We start from the raw sequence: 17,783 nt of genomic DNA on the forward strand, positions 1-17,783 counted from the left end.
ATTCCCCTCTTTTCTACCCTCCCCCTCCCCCCCCCACCTCTGTCTGCTGTCTCTACAGTGCCTCTTGTATTAATTTGAAAATTGTTTAGATGCAGCCTGGTTAGTTACCATAAGTACCTTCTCTTAACAGGTAAATTTAAAGCGACCCTGTCCTTTCTGGTTAAGTGATGGGCATTGTTCGATTAAGGACTGCCATGTAAAGCCTTGTTCTGAGGTAAAATTTATATTTGCAGATGTTATTTTTTTTTAATTCATGCTTCAGTTTGAGGGGTAGGTTGTTTGTTCCTGGTTTTAGTATTTGGCAAAATCCAGAATTCTTATTATCATAAGATTTCACTTGTGATGTATCAACTTTGTCTTTTTGAAACATAATTAAATTGAAAATCATAGGAATACATGGACATTCCATTATTATACTTATTAAAATACATGCAACTCAGAAGATGGTCATTATGCTCTTCTCACCAATATCACAAAGAAGTGGGATTGGTCTGTAATGTGTATGCTAATTTCCCACTACAAATCTTAAGTGATATGTTCTTCTATCTTAGCTTTGCTCAATACATAAAATGTTGCATGATCATGTGTTACTCAAACCTCGGAATTCCAATTATAATCTGTTAATTGAAAGCAAAAACAAATTTAGAAAGCAGTTATGATATTGATGGATTAAAGTGCTGAAGTATAACTTGTAGCTTGACTCGAGGAACAGTAGTAGCTGAGAATGGTACAGGGGTCTGAAGAAACTCCCAGAAGCCTGTGATGAGCGGGAAACTAATAATCAAGAGTATATAAGAAATAAGTACGAATGTCATCACTTGACTGCAATCTAGAAAAAAAGTAAGGTAACATCGTGTTGAGTCCCTGAGGTGCACTGTCTGGGATGGTGGTGGAGGCAAATATGATGGAGGTGTTCAAGAGAGTCTCAAATAGCCACATAAATGATTACTTATTTCATTAGTAGTTAATAGATATTGTGCATGCAGAGGAAATTTTTTGGGCATTTGATTACTAATTTAATTAGTTTGCACAACATTGTGGGCTAAAGGGTTCATTCCTGTGCTGTACTGTTCTATGTCCTATCTTCTATCCATCAGGTTTGAAACCTTTTATAATGACCACCAAAAAGTTATATATCTTCTGTTGCCAGTTATTCTGGGTTTTTTTTTAATAATGTTGGTCTACTTTGTGGTGTGGTTATTTCAAAACCCGGTTGAAATTATCTCCAATGACTAATTTGGAGGAAATTTCTGAAATATATTTGTGTAATCATTTTAACACTTCGTTTTATTTTTAGAGTGAGATTCCAATTGGAATTAAAGCAGCTAATTACAATAAAGTAAGTTTATACTTGAATTAACTTTTGTCTGATCACTTCGGAACATTCAGTTAATGAATAAAGCATTTGAAGTAATATTGCCTGATAAGATTCTGATGAGATTGGCGAATACCACTGAAAACCTGCATTATCTTCATCTACCAATATGAAATGTATTTCCTAATTCAGAAACTTGTATGTTCTCTGAAGCTGAAACATAATTCTGTTTATTCATATTTTACTAGTTAAAGCCAGTAAAAGTTTATCAATCCTCCTAGATGCATCATTGATTGGCTAATTTTTTGTTACTATTATAAGGAAGTGAATGCAGAAGAGTTACAAGACTGTGAAGAAGCAAATGAGCTGGGAGCTGTCAACAGCACATTAAGGTGATTAAAGATTTGGTGATTTGGCCATTGTGGTTGTTTTAGTGAAATTAGTTGGTTGGAATTTAATATTGATTCTAATTTCAAGTTTTCAGCAACACCACTTTTTCGATCTTACCTTTCACCTGAGTAATTTCTACATGAGCTGGCAAATTCTCATTTGTAATACAGGGTTCCCTGGGATATGAATGACCTGATTTGCAAAAAATCCAACTTTATAAACATTTTTCAGAATCACAAGAGACTCTGCAAATGCTGGCTATCTTGAGCAACTCACAGAAAATGCTAGAGAAATTCAGCAAGTCAGGCAGCATCTATGGAGGAGAATAAAACAGAATAAAAATTTTTGGGCTGAGACCTTTCATCAGGACTTGAAAGGAAGGTAGAAGCTAGAATAAGAAAGTGGGGGAGGGAGGTAGCCTAAGCTGGCAGATGATCCGTGAGACCAGATGAGGGACAAATTGAATAGATGAAGGACGGGGGGTGGGGGGGGGCGCGCGGATTAAGTAAGAATCTGGGAGGAAGCTTGTTAGAAGAGGTTAAGGGGTGAAGAAGAAACTTAGTAGGAAAAGACAGTTGGACCATTGAAGAAAGGAAAGGACGTGGGAAACTAGACTGAGAAGATGGGCAGGTGAGAAGAGGTGAGATGAAAACCAGAATGGAAAAAGAGAAGGGGAAGAGGGAGAAATTACTTAAAAGTTGAAGAAATTTATGCTTGTGCCATCAATGAGGGCTACTCAGACAAAATAAGAAGTGTTGCTTTTCTGACCCAAAGATGGCCTCGTTCTGTCGGAACAGGAAGTCAAATTGAAATGGGTGACCACCAGAAAATCTCACCTTTTTTGGTGGCTAGAGTGAAAGTGCTCAACAAAGTGATTTCCCCTAGTCCACATTAGGTCTCACTGATGCCGAGGAGCCCGCATCGGATATAATAGGTGACCCCAGCGTATTCACAGCTGAAGTGTCGTTTCACTTGGAAAGACTTTTCACTTTGCTTGGGAATTGCTGTCTGTGACTTCCTTGTCCATTTGTTTCTCCCCACTGATCTCCCTCTTGGTACTTAACCCTGCAAGCGAGACAAATGCTAGACCTGTCTGTAAACCACCTCTCTCAACACTGTTCAGTGTTCCAAATAGTCCTTCTAATTAAGACTGCTGGTTTGATTTGTAATTCTGTTTGTTCCTTCATTTTATGTTCCCTTTCCCTTCACATTGTAAATTATTTTTTGTGCGAGTCTGAAGCATTTTTATTTACTGTTGATGAGAAACGAGGTGCTTATTGCACAATTTGCTGATGAATAACTCCAATTTCCAGATGAATAACTCCAATTTCCACTGTGATTTGGAAAAACAGTGAAGGTTTTCTGACAGTATTACAAGTTTAAAATAAAGAATGCTCCAATTTTATCTACTTTATGGGTGACAAAGCTGGTTTTACTCTAGAACATTATGTTACATCTAAATCACTTAAATTTGCATGGCTGTTTTAACAAACTCTTGATTTTTTAAATGTTTAGTCCTGGGTGATGAAATTAAAGGAAAGACTTTGTCAGGCAATGACAGCAGTAATTCATAAGGCAAGCAGGCTGAGGGAACATAACAATGTCACTAATTTTTGACAATAGTAAAGCATATTAGATCATGAGCACTGTGGAGAGTGAAATGCTTTTCAAGAAGCGCATCTGCAGAATGCACCAATACTGATTTCTCTTTTAGAAAGAGAGATCTGAAAACGCTATTCTTTTCTGTAACTTCTACAATGACGTCTTTACTACAGTGATTGAATTAGATTTATTAGTGACCAAGTATCAGCTTTTACATTCAAGTCAAGTCAAGTTTATTGTCATTTCGACCATAAGCTGCTGGTACAGTACACAGTAAAAACGAAACAATGTTCCTCCAGGACCCTGGTGCTACATGAAACAACACAAAACTACACTAGACTATGTGAGACAGCACAAGGGTACACTAGACTACAGACCTGCACAGGACTATATAAAGTGCACAAAACAATGCAGGGCAGTACGATAATTAATAAACAAGACAGTAGGCACAGTAGAGGACAAACTACAATATAATAATAAATGATGTAGATGTCATTCTGGACTCTGAGTATTGTGGGGTCTGATGGCTTGAGAGAAGAAATTGTTGCACAGTCTGGTTGTGAGAGCCCGAATGCTTCGGTTCCTTTTGCCAGATGGCAGGAGGGAGAAGAGTTTGTGTGAGGGGTGTGTGGGGTCCTTCACAATACTGTTAGCTTTGCAAGTGCAGCGTGTGGTGTAAATGTCTGTAATAGCAGGAAGAGAGACCCCGATGATCATCTCAGCTGACCTCATCTCCTGCAGGGTTTTGCGATTCGAAACGGTGCTATTCCGGAACCAGGCAGTGATGCAGCTGCTCAGGATGCTCTCGATACATCCACTATAGAATGTGGTGAGGATGGGGGGTGGGAGATAGACTTTTCTCAGCCTTCGCAGAAAGAAGAGACACCGCTGGGCATTCTTGGCTATGGAGCTGATGTTGAGGGACCAGGTGAGATGCTTAGCCAGGTGAACACCAAGAAATTTGGTGCTCTTAACAATCTCTACGGAGGAGCTGTCAGTGTTCAGCGGAGAGTGGTTGCTCCATGCTCTCCTGAAGTCAACAACCATCTCTTTTGTTTTGTTCACATTCAGAGACAGGTTGTTGGCTCTGCACCAGTCTGTTAGCCGCTGCACCTCTTCTCTGTATGCTGACGTGTCATTCTTGCTGATGAGACCCACCATGGTTGTGCCACTGGCAAACTTGATGACGTGATTCGAGCTGTGTATTGCTGCACAGTCATGGATCAGCAGAGTGAACAGCAGTGGACTGAGCACACAGCCCTGGGTACTCAGTGTGATGGTTTTGGAGATGCTGTTCCTGATCCGGACTGACTGAGGTGTCCCAGTCAGGAAGTCTAGGATCCAGTTGCAGAGGGAGGTGTTCAGGCCCAGCAGTTTCAGCCTTCCAACTGGATGCTGAGGAATGATTGTGTTGAATGCTGAACTGAAGTCTTATGAACAGCATTCATCGTATGTGCTGTCTTGCATCCATGATCAATAAGATGAGCAATACCTGTCCATAAAGAGTACTTCAGCTAAGGTTTTCTTCAAGTTTGCTATTGACTTTCATGGCAGATTTGTCCCTTCTGTGGAATGAGGTTCTAAGGTTTATTTATGCATTGTTCTTTGTGTATTTCATAATGCAAATTTGTATTCATTAACTTGTAGGCCAATATAACTTGTACTTTTGTTTTACATAATGTATTTGGTTGGTGTGTTTGTAGTTCTGTCTTACATTGTTCTCTTTTTGTTTTTAGTAACCAAACAAAAGAGGCTTTTATTGATTGGGCAAGATATGATGATGCACAAGACCACTTCTGTGAGCTTGATGGTGAGGATATTTTGAACAATTGGTATCATATTCAAATGTAGATTATACATTTGCCCAGCAATTCCAGGATACTTTTTTTTTAAAAAGTTAAGGAAGTTGGGAACCTTAAGCAAAAATATTATTTATGAGACCTCCTTTGGGGTGGCACAGTAGCATAGCGGTTAGTGTAACATTATTACAGTGCCAGTGACCCGGTTTTAATTCTGCTGTTGTTTGTACTGATTCTTTTTATGTTCTCTATGTGGGTTTCCTCTGGGTGCTCCAGTTTCCTCCCACATTCCAAAGACATATGGGTTAAGTAGGTTAATTGGTCACATGGGTGTAATTCAGCAGTGCGGGCTTATTGGGCTGGAAGGGCCTGTTACTGCACTATATCTCCAAACAAAATAAATAAAAATACTGACTGGTCAAAAAATGCATGGAAACGGCAATTGTAACTGTTGAGGATAACAGTTTTCTTTACAAATGTAAAATGCATGGTATTATGTAATTTAAGTAAACGTATGAATTTAAAATAGAGCCAACATGTTGTCAGTGAACTCTCTTACCCAAGTTCATTTTTGCTTAAAGATTTGTTTAAGGCCGAAAGTGGGGAATAAAGGAAGAGGGGAGTTGGAGGGATTTTTTTTTAACCAGGAGGAGAAATTGATATTCATGCCATCAGGTTGGTGGCTACCCAGATGGAATTTAAAGTGTTGCGCCTCCACTCTGAGGGTGGCTTCATCTTGTCACAATGGGAATTAAAATGTTTGGCCGCTGGAATTTCTTCTTTTTAGCGGATGGAGTGGAGGTGCTCAATGAAGCGGTTTCCCAATTTACACTGGGTCTCACCAACGTAGAGGAAGCCACATTGGGGCCACCAGACACAATAAACAACCACAGCAGATTTGCTGGTGAAGTGTAAGGACTGTTTGGGGCCCTGAATGTAGCACTTAGGCTGCTTCTGGAGGTAACTGCCAAGAGATAGAGTAATGGGGAGGGATGAATGGACAAGGGAAATGCAGAGAATGATCCATGCGGTAAAGGGAGGGAGAGGTAAAGATAAGTTTAGTTTGGAGATGGTGGAGGTTGCAAAGGATAATGTGTTGAATGCGGAGTCTGATTTGGTAGTAGGTAAGGACAAAAGGAATTCTATCACTGTTACAGTGGCGCGAAGAGGGAGTGAGTGCAGATGTTCAGGAAATGGAGGAGTTGGGGTGAGGGTAGATAGAATATACATATTAAGATGCCTGTCTCAACTAAATTGTATTCCTATGCATTTGAGAAGGAGCATTGCATTTCCTTTTAAAATGTTGTGATTTTGACTTCTGTTCTATTGTAAAAGAATTGGAAATGCCCACAAAAAGGTATATCTGGAGAGGGGAGAAAAAAGCAAATTAGGTTGTGGTTAATTTTGTACACAAGGGCTTATGATGAAAAAACAAAAGAAGTGTTTTGTTGCATTTATCTCATTGTACTGCCTTTGTGTGTGGAATCTGGTCACTATTATTTGACAGTGATGAAGCCTTTTAAGAATGACACCACAGTGGTTAAGTTACTGAAAAGCACTTATTACTTTAGAGATGCAAATTTAAAACACACTCTGGCGGATGGGAAATTTGCAAGTTTCACTACCAAAGTGGTTGTATTACTAATGCGTGCTATTACTAGTTCATGAATATCACTTGTTTTAGCCTTGTGGCTTTGCTAAATTTTTCAGCAAAACGCCCTCTAAACTGCTGCTAACTTAAACACCATGCTTCTCCATAACATGTAGTACCCCAGGAGAGAACCAAGACCTTGCCCAAATCCATCCTGTTATCAGAAGGCTTTTTCACCTTTTTGGTTCATTAAATATAATCAACTTTGTACAATGTCGCTTGTTTCAATTTTCCTCATTCCACTCACTATGTTGTCTTTAGTTGTGATGAAGGAAAACCCTCTGGTGAATCAGAGCCTGGATTTTTCAGTTGATTGTTGCTGTTTTGTGTCTTTAAAAAAGAATATTGAAACTAATCTCTCCTTTTATAGATGAGTTGTCACCTGATGCAGAATATGTGGATCTCCTCCTCAATCCTGAACGCTACACTGGATACAGGGGTTGGTCAGCCTGGAGGGTGTGGAATAGCATCTATGAAGAGAACTGTTTCAAGTATTCCCTTTTAATTTCTGTTTCAATATACTTTTATAGTTATTTTGTTTCTTGTAAGTAGGATCATAAGAGACCAGAAGATATAGGAACAGAATTAGCCCATTTGGCACATCGATTCTGCTCTGCCATTTCATCATGGCTGCTCTAGTTTTCCTCTGTCCCAATCTCCTTCCTTCTCCCAATACCCCATCATGCCCTGACCAATCAAGAATTTATCAACGTCTGTCTTAAATATACAGAAAGACTTTGGTTCCACAGCTGCCTGGGGCAAAGAATTCTACAGATCCACCACTCACTAGCTAAAGGAATTCCTCCTCACCTCTGTTCTAACAGAACGCATCCCTATTCTGAAGCTGTGTCCTCTGGTCTTGGACTGTCCCATCACTGAAAACATCCTCTTCACATCCAGTCTATCAAGGCTTTTCACCATTCGATAGGCTTCAATGAGGTCACCTCTCCTCCTCCTGAATTGGGATTTGAATGTAATTTATAATCTAAATGTTGGATTTGAATTTCAGTTGAGAAAACAAGTAATAATCTTGTGTATTTGTTGTCTTAGTTATTTTTGACCTCTTTACTATTGGTTTATTTGTCCTATTTCTTAAAGAAAAGCTATGGTCAGTGGACATGCAAGGGTCTGCACAACAGTCCAGTTTCTGTTGGTCTTGCTCAAAAATCTCAATCTTGGTATGGATCTTAATGATCCCATTTCTTGTCCTTAAGTTTAAATTCAGATTTATTCAAATTTAGATTTATTTATCACATGTACATAAAACTTAGTGAAATGCGTCATTTGTGTTAACAACCAGCACACCCATGAATGTGCTGGGGGCAGCACAGTCTGGCACCAACATTGTATGCCCACAGTGCTTGGCACAACAACACAGAACACAATGAGTGACTCAACAACATCAAAACAAGCCCCGGTGGGGAACTTCATTAAAACTAGTTTAAATGCATTTCCCCACCTCATCAAACATGAGCTCTACATGAGTATACACGCTTCTGGCAATTTTTTCACCGAGTACACATAAAATTAATATTAGGTACAATGAAAATCTTTGAACTTTCATCAACAGACATTTGATTGGATTTTTTCCACCCAAGTGATATTTGTTCCACTGTGAGTAGTTTTCATATGCAGTTGTTTGAATCTTAATTATTTTTGGGCTTGAGTTTAAATGCCGGCTTACTGAGCATAGTTTCTGTATTAGTTCTGCTTTCTACTCATTTGTATTCAGTTCCTTTTCAGAATTCATGCTTAATACAGTAGTTCTAAGTCTGTTTTGAAAGAGAATTGAATAGATTTGCAGTTAACACACACAAAATGCTGAAGGAACTCAGCAGGTCTGGTAGCATCTATGGAAATGAATAGACAGTCGACATTTCGGGCCAAGTTAAGGTTTCGTCATTGAAATGCCTTCCTAAAAGGGTCTGAATAATACTTTAGATAAATTTCTGATCATTTTCTGTTGGCCTCATGAATGACCTTCAAACTGTGATTTATTTTTCTGTTGTAGTTGACGTGTAATTAAGAAAGCTCAAAGAACCTACCAAAAATTCTGTATACAAAATATATTTTCTGTTTTCAAAAGTCTGCCTCTATTTGCCTGTTTGGCTTTTTTCCAAATTGTTTTATCCTTGCTGTGGACTTATGCAAGCGAATTATTTGTCTTTGTGCCTATCACTTGGTAGTGAAAAGTTAAGTATAACCTAATGACCAAAATAGTAGTGCAGGGAAAAGCTCCCCTCTCCCCCTCTCCCCCTCTCCCCCTCTCCCCCTCTCCCCCTCTTCCCCCTCTCCCCCTCTTCCCCCTCTTCCCCTCTTCCCCCTCCCCCTCTCCCTCCCCTCTTCCCCCTCTTCCCCTCTTCCCCTCTTCCCCCTCTTCCCCTCTTCCCCCTCTTCCCCCTCTTCCCCCTTCCCCTCTTCCCCTCTTCCCCCTCTTCCCCCTCTTCCCCCTCTTCCCCCTCTCCCCCTCTTCCCCTCTTCCCCTCTTCCCCCTCTTCCCCCTCTTCCCCCTCTTCCCCTCTTCCCCTCTTCCCCTCTTCCCCCTCTTCCCCCTCTTCCCCGTCAGTCTACTGATATCTTTCATAACCCCACAATGATTCTCACAGCTACCTGGACTATACCTCTTCCCACTCTATCACTTGTATTTTAAAAAGAAATTGCCATCCCCTTCTCTCAGTTCCTCTGTTTCTGCCGCATCGGCTGTCAGGGTAAGGCTTTTCATTCCAGAACTAATGAAATGTCCTCCCCCTTCAAAGAAAGGGGCTTTGCTTCCTCCCCCATCAACACTGCCCTCACCCACATCTCTTCCATTTTGCACGTGTCTGCCCTCACCCATCCTCCGCTACTTCAGGGATAGGGTAAATTTTGTCCTCACCTATCATACCACTAGCCTCTGTGTCCCGCACATAATTCATTGTAATTTCTGCCATCCCCAGTGTGATCCCACCACCAAGCACATCTTTCCCTCCCCCACTTACTTTCTGCTTTCCGAGGGATTGCTCCCTCCATGACTCCCTTGTCCACTCATCCCATCCTACAGATCTCCCTCCTGGTACTTATCCTTGCAAGCAGAACAAGTGCTACACCTGCCCTACACCACTTCCCTCACTACCATTCAGGGCCACAAACAGTCCTCCCAGGCAAGGTGACTCTCCAGCTGTGAGTCTGTCTGTTGGGGTCATCTACTATATCCAGTGCTCCTGGTGTGGCCTCCTCTATATCGATGAGACCCGATGTAGATTGGGAGACTGCTTTACCAAGCACCTGCACTCCATCTGCCAGAAAAAGTAGGATCTCCCGGTAGCCACCTATTTCAAGCAACACACATCTCAATTCTACTTCCCGTTCCCATTCCGACAAGTCAGCCCATGGCTTCCTCTACTGCTGCAGTGAGATCACACTCAGGCGGGAGGAGCAACACCTTGTATTCCACTTGGAAAGCCTCCAATCTGATAGCATGGACATTGATTTCTCAAATTTCTGATAGTTGACCCCTCCCCACTCTTCACCATTCCCCATTCCTGTTTTCCCCCCTCACCATATCTCCTTGCCCCCCTCGCTCCCTTTTCCCTTTCTTCCATGGTTGTCTACCCTCTCCTTTCAGACTCCCCCTCCTCCAGCTCTATCTTTCACCAATTAACTTCCCAACTCTTTACTTCACCCCTCCCCCCTGACCGTTTCACCCAACACCTACCACTGTATGTCTTCCTCCCCTCTGGCCGCCTGATTACTCTGACTTCCCATCTTTTTTTCCGGTTTTGGCCCAAACTGTCAACTGTTTACTCTTTTCTGGCCTGCTGAGTTCCTCCAGCATTTTGTGTGCATTTATTCAAAATATTAGCTTGTATTGGGCATCAGTTTGGATAGTTATGGTCACTGAGATAATCAATTGAATTCCATAAAAGGTGACAGTCTCATTAAGAGGACATGCAGGTAACACATTCACACAGAGGAAAGATGTATGGTGGCAATCACATACCGGGGAGTGGGGGAGAAGGCTCAGTGTCTTCAGCTGTGAGGCTTCCGTCAGTCAGGGTGAACCATGGATGTTGTGTCCCAGCTCTCTAGATACCCAAGCTTGGGCAGTACGATATGGACAGCAAGCTGTTGTCCATGTAGTAAGCTCCCCCTCTGTATGCACCTGATGAACCCTAAGGAATGGCGAGACTGATACAGTTTGGTACCAGCAGCCTCACAGGAATTGCCAAGTTAACATTGAACTTGATGTTGGACTGTCTTAGGGACTTTAGCTCTGGATTTTTCTTTCAGTTTACTCCTGAAGCCTTCTCCACGAGTGGGTATAGCCGCAAGGCAGCAGGGGTTTGAAATCGGAGTTTTCCTTCTAGATGAGTTGCCAACCACGTCTGATGAGCCCCATCAGCCCTAAGTGACTGATTTTAGGGTGCCAGTAACCCGCCTTTGCCCCTTCTCCTGTCAGTAGAAACGGTACTGCTGGACTTGGAGTCTAAGCCACAGGTGAAGGCCAGGAGCTGGACTTGTTTGTTGGAGGCTATTTGAGACGCACGCCATTAGGAGCACTTACTAGGCAGTGGGAGCTTGTCCCCATTACCACCCCCGGCTCTTACAATCTTAAGGTGTATCTGAAAGGAAAAGGGTAAATATTGCAAGTCTGAATATGCGGTAATTTTATGTCAATTAAATCTGAAGAGACTGTGTTTCTGATAGTGTAGATTAGAACAATGCTTTGTTGAACCGTAGAGAGCAATTCATCAAAGAGACTCATTCCACCGAGATGACTTTAGGAAGTCATTCCTGCCTGTGGCCATCAAACTTTACAACTCCTCCCTTGGAGGGTCAGACACCCTGAGCCAATAGGCTGGTCCTGGACTTATTTCCTGGCATAATTTACATATTACTATTTAACTATTTATGGTGTTATTACTATTTATTATTTGTGGTGCAACTGTAACAAAAACCAATTTCCCCCGGGATCAATAAAGTATGACTATAACTACAACTACAACTATGAAAACTCTTAATTTTACTGAAATTATTGCCACAAAATCTCACTTGGTTTGAAGTGCACTGAAATACTTCAGGAACATTTAATCACAAATGAATAAACCTACACAAAGAAATTAAATTTGCCACTGACTTAATAAACAATAAGACAAGGTTTAGACAGGTGAGCTTTGGAAGGCGAGTCAGAGGGACACGGCATTTGGAGTTTGGTAAGACTGGAGGAGAGCCATGTTAAAATTTAAACATAAATGCAAGAATTTATAATTGGAGGGCTAGGATAGATCAGCATGACAATGATGGGTAAGAGTAATGTAGAATGGATGATATGAAGTTGATGAAAATTGGGAAATGGATAGAGGTAATATTTAAAGTGCAGTTGCCCATGTGCAAAATGTATTTTTGTTATAGTTAAATTTGTATGTTGCCAAATCTCAAGGCATCTAGGAGTTTCACAGAGTACTACTTTGGAATTTTACTGATACAGAGAAAAGCGATGTGACTATTTTCCTCTGTTATCAAATAGGCATCACTTGGATTATATACTGACAATGATTTGGTATTTTTAATGGAGCAGTACTGATCAACGAACTAACGTCGTTTCTTTGAATAGTGTCCAATGACTTTGACGTGCAGCTAACTCTTGAGGGATATTTACTTTGAACAGAAGTATAGCCTAACCCATAGTTAATGAAGGATGTATTGTCCCAAATGTTCCAATATTCTTGAAACTTATTCCAATAAGAAAGTGAAACAAGGTTTTAAAAAAACTTTAAATATCTTTTGCAGGCCTCGCTCTGTATATCGTCCTCTGAATCCATTAGCACCCAGCAGAGGTGAGTTTGTCACTTAAAAAATAATTATATTAACATGTGTATCTTTTTTTTAAAAAGATCTTCAGGCCAAAGCAAAAGTTTATTATTTCTTGGCAAAGCTGCATTGCCCATATTACTGTATGTAGTTCTTAGCTCCCTAAGAAATTGAATACTATGTCCATGTGATAGTTTTATCTCCCATTATGAATCTCAAACCTCATGGCTTTACATTGATTTTTTTATCTTTGAAGTGCCTAGTTGAGTAGTTAAATGTGGCTGCCATTCCTGCCAACAAATGTCAATGAGATAAATGGATAGCAAATCTATTGTAAGTGATTCCCAGGTTGACCATAAAACTAGGTAAACACTGAAGGATTAGCCTTCTGATTGGAGCTGACATTTACCAGGTGAATCACAGAATACGTGTGTGTATCTATAGGTAGCTAGGGGAACAGCCATTCTCTCTTTTAAATATTGATTTAGATTTTAGTAAATAATGCAAATTGTCCTAATTTACTTGATTTTCATTCTCAACCTATTTTTCTTCTTTCAGGAGATGATGATGGTAAGAGCAGAAGAGATGACTACGTATGTGTATGAACTAAATTACTGCTGCAACAAACTTCTGCACTTCCATTGGTTTGCAATATAAACTATTTGCATAATTCTTTAGTCTAAATGGAATTTTAATCACCAGAATGATTCAGAAATAATATTTGTATATTAATTGGAAAATAATATACTGTATGCTTCCTTTTAGGCAAGTACTTAATTGCTTTTTGGTATTGTTTATAAAAATGCAGTGTGAATTTCATCAGCAAAGTAATAGAAAAAGTTTAGTCTGAATGCAATGGGAATGCAATGATAGCTATTTTGCCTTTCTCTTGAAGTTTCTCTACAAAACAGGAGTCTATTAGCATTCTCCTTTATAATTTTTAAGTACTAACTCCAGTGAATAACAGTGAACCAAATATGGTTATTTTGTATCTTTAACAATTTTCAAATGAATGTTGTAAAATTCATTGAAGGACATTGAGAACTCCCATTAAAGCTGCATAAGGTGTTGGAAATACAAAAGTAGACCAGAAATCAGCCAGTTATAGTCTCAGTGAATGGAAGATTAGGGTTGTTGCATAATGGTTGTTGCTGGAAGATGCATGCATTCCTATTAAGTCAGGACTGTTTACATTTTTCTGTTAATGGCCCATAACGATGGCCTGCTTTTCATTCAAGTTTGCGTGTGACCATGACCATAATTAATAAGATTTGAAGAGTTAAAATAGTGTGAGCAAAGTCATACTGTCAAGCATTTATTCATGTCTTTGGGAGTGAAGGAAAAATATCTGTGAGATATAGTGTAATGTATTGATGTAGTGCTAAGTTTAATTGTGATTTATTTGTGTTGCAGGTGAATCCTTCTACAATTGGTTGGAAGGTAATGACTTTTACAGAGTATATTTTTTTTTAATTTAGAGATGTAACAAGAGAACAGGCCTTTCTGGCCTGATAAACCCATGCCAGCATGTGACCAATTTCTAACCTGCAAGTCTTTGGAATTAGGGAGGAAACTGAAGCACCCAGAGAAAGCCTACGTGGTCACAGGGACACTATACTCCTCACAGACAGCAGCTTAGTTGGCGCTGTAATAGCATTATGTTCACCGCCATGCTACCCTCGCACCTACAGTATATGAATTTAGAATCGTGTGAAAAATCCAACAAGTGATGGTTGTTTAGAACAGGTTAGGTCAAACTGTTTCACCATCATGATAGAAATGTAAATTAAAAGGTGGTTAACTTTTCTGATTACTTTACTAAATGATTTGTGTAGCACTGAACCTTCATCGTTCAACTGTTGCTTGACTGTGACAACAAGCTTATCTTTTGATCATAATTTCTTCATGAAGAAATTATGATCAAAGGATATATTAATAATCTCTTCATATCTAAACTCATATTTGGGTGTTTTGAGGAGAAAGTAGATTGGATGATGGGCATGTCAATTGAAACTACCTTCTGTTATCCATTTATAGCTTCAAAGGCTTGTTTTCTTGGTTCACAGAAATGCCTCTGGAACTTTGCAGTAAGATTAAGTTACAAATTTTCTTGTGGAAACTTTATAGATGGTTTGTAGAATTTTCTAAGTCTAATAGCTAGTGAAATTTCAAATATCAAGGTGGGTCAGAGCTCTCTGGGTAAAACTTTATAATATGTCTGAAATACTCCGTATAAAACATGGCATAATTTGCTTAGCAATGCACACAAAATGCTGGAGGAACTCAGCAGGCCAGGTAGCATCTATGGAAAAGAGTAAACAGCTGACGTTTTGGGCCAAGACCCATCTTCAGGACAGAATAATTTGATTAATAATCATACGATCATCAATGTTTATCCTGCTATAAATAAAATTCAGTGTCCAGTTTTGTTTTCCAAATAATTACAATAATTCACAAACCTTCAGGTAGGTCATAGATATTAGTACTCACTTGAGTAACCTGCAATTAATGAGATGTTATCTCCACTATGAAGGCCATTGCTTCCAGTGCAGAATGATATTGTGGGTTTCCTTATTGGTGTTATGAGGGAAAAAAATAGATTGGCTGGCAGGAAATACTATTTTGGACATGAAGAAATTATTAATAAATCCTTAGGGTACATACCAGACCAGTTTTAATGACTGCTAAACAGTTTAGAGCATCAAATATCATGTTGAAAATTATCAAAGCCATACAAGTGGCTCATCATTCTGTTTGGAGGGTCAGGTGCTTTCAGACTTCAGTATGAGTAGCACTCATCATAGTCAGAAAGACGGCTCAATAATAGCAGGCTACCAAAGTAAATGATAAAAGTTTTGGATGTACTTTGATATTTATAATTTAACATTATTAATGTATTACAAAAGATGTGGGTATTTTTATCTGCATTTGAAATTTCCCAATTTCCCTTTTAAGAACTCTTCTGAGTAGTTTGTGAAAGAATATCAGCTGAAGTTGTGTTATTTAATATGATGTTAGATCGGTACATTGATAAAATACAACTTCATATTTTTCTGCATTATAAAGTCTCATATGTAACTTCTCTGTTTAATTTTTTTTCTAGGTCTTTGCCTTGAAAAGAGAGTATTTTACAGGTTAATTTCTGGACTCCATGCCAGTATTAATATACACCTCTGTGCCAAGTATCTCCTCGATGGTATGTATGGATATTTTGCTTAACAAAAATCTTTTGAAATATTACATGTTAGAGTTATTTAATTAAGGCATTGTATTATGCAACATGTTATTTTCACACTGTGCCTGTTTACCCTGGCTGGATTACGTTGCCAGATGTACTTTCATATTAATTGTAAAAATGCCTCCAATTTTCTTTCCCCATTCAGTTCATGAGCAGTGGCTTAAATTATATACATAATAAAATGAGGAGCGGAAAAATCAACTTACAAAGAGTTCACATCAATATTTTTGAGCTTGCTTAATTTACATTGGCAGATCAATGGAATCATTGAAGTTCAGGTCATGTTTAATCTGACTTGGTCATAACTTGCTTTGATTGTGTGTGTTGCTTTGGATTTCCACCATCTGCAGAATTTCTCATGTTTATAAACCAAGAATGCCTTGGGTATTCAGTGTAGCACTGCTATTTGATCCTGGGTGGTAAGGTAGAGTGAGACTATTACAGTATATTCTTCTGTAATTTCTGGTGATTCTGGCTACAGACAGGTGAACGAATCACAATGGTCCATGTTGAATCTGGTGATTTTTGTGATCTAAAGTTTCTTCATTCAGAAGTCAAGAACGAGGCATAAACTTGGTGGTTATGGCTGTTTATTCAGTTTTATAAGAACAAAAAATATAAAAGATTTATTGTCAAAATGTGTGTACAATACAACTCTATTTGTCAACATATCCCAAAAAAATATAGCTCAGACTAGAGAGTTAACAAGACAAATCAAGTGGTAAGAAATAACCTATAAAATAGTCGGGATCAGTGGCATGACACAGGCTATAGAGAAAAAAAATTACTAAATCAGCTGGAGATCGATACTTATTGATCACAAAGGAAATTACAATGTCACAGTAGCATTACAAGTGCGCAGATGCACAAATGTTAGAAGATAAGTAAGAAAGAATAAAAAGTAAGTTACCTTAAGCAGTCTCACAGGAGGGGGGGTCATCACTTCCCCAGCCTTAGGTTGTCTTACTATAGAGCCTAATAGCCGAGGGTAAGAATGACCTCATGTAGCGCTCTTTCGAGCAGTGCAGTTGTCTTAGTCTACAACTAAAAGTGCTCCTCTGTTTAGCCAAGGTGGCATGCAGAGGGTGAGAAATATTGTCCAAAATTGCTAGAATTTTCCGTAGGATCCTTTGTTCTCCCACAGCCTCCAGTGTGTCCAGTTTGATGTCTATAACAGAGCATTCGATTCTAATCAGTTTATGAGCCTGTTGGCATCACCCATGAAGGTGCCATTGTCCCAGCACACCACCAGATAGAAGATTGTACTGGCGACAACAGACTGGTAGAACATGTGAAGGAGAGGCCTGCATACTCCAAAGGACCTCAGTCTCCTCAGGAAGTAGAGACGACTCTGGCCCTTCTTGTACACAGCCTCTGTGTTGCTGCTTCACTCAAGTCTGACATCCAGGTGCACACCCAGGTACTTGTAGGTCCTCACCACATTCATGTCCCCACCACCAATAGTAACAGGGAGCAGTACAGGCATCATCTTCCTGAAGTCCATCACGGTCTCCTTTGTATTACTGATGTTGAGCTGCAGATGATTCAACTTGCACCATTTGACAAAGTCCTGGACCAGGGCGCTGTATTCATCCTCCCGACCTCCCTTTATACACCCAACTATTGTTGAGACATCAGAGAATTGCAGATAACTGTACTCAGTCTCGTAACTGAAGCTCAAGGTATAGAGGGTAAACAGGAGGGAGCCAATACAGTCGCCTGTGGGGCCCCAGTGCTGCTTATAGCCATGTCTGACATACAGGTCTGAAGCTGCACAAACAGTGGTTTACCAGTCAGGTAGTCCATTATCCAGGATTCAATGGAAGTGCCAACCTTCATTGATTGGAGCTTCCGCCCACCCACCCCCCCCAGCAATGAAGGCTGTATGGTATTGAAGGCACTTGAGAAATCAAAAAACATGATCTTCATAGTGCTGCTGTGCTTATCCAAATGGGAGTAGGCTCTGTTCAGCAGGTTGGTGACAGCGACGTCAACTCC

General features: G+C 39.8%; 1 protein-coding gene across 2 annotated transcripts in view; it reads left to right on the forward strand.

Annotated features, from left to right (window-relative positions):
* The window catches only part of ero1b (endoplasmic reticulum oxidoreductase 1 beta), an 85,894-nt gene that overhangs the window by 35,419 nt on the left and 32,692 nt on the right, over positions 1-17,783 (forward strand). For both annotated transcript variants that reach the window (XM_063039442.1, XM_063039447.1), the window contains exons 3-11: positions 131-214; positions 1,298-1,339; positions 1,637-1,707; positions 5,044-5,117; positions 7,128-7,248; positions 12,527-12,573; positions 13,106-13,117; positions 13,961-13,987; positions 15,651-15,743. In XM_063039442.1, the coding sequence (XP_062895512.1) occupies positions 131-214; positions 1,298-1,339; positions 1,637-1,707; positions 5,044-5,117; positions 7,128-7,248; positions 12,527-12,573; positions 13,106-13,117; positions 13,961-13,987; positions 15,651-15,743 (571 nt within the window). The remainder of the gene's footprint in view (positions 1-130; positions 215-1,297; positions 1,340-1,636; positions 1,708-5,043; positions 5,118-7,127; positions 7,249-12,526; positions 12,574-13,105; positions 13,118-13,960; positions 13,988-15,650; positions 15,744-17,783) is intronic.

Source organism: Mobula hypostoma, chromosome 2 (assembly GCF_963921235.1).
Source record: "Mobula hypostoma chromosome 2, sMobHyp1.1, whole genome shotgun sequence".
Lineage (NCBI taxonomy): Eukaryota > Metazoa > Chordata > Chondrichthyes > Myliobatiformes > Myliobatidae > Mobula > Mobula hypostoma.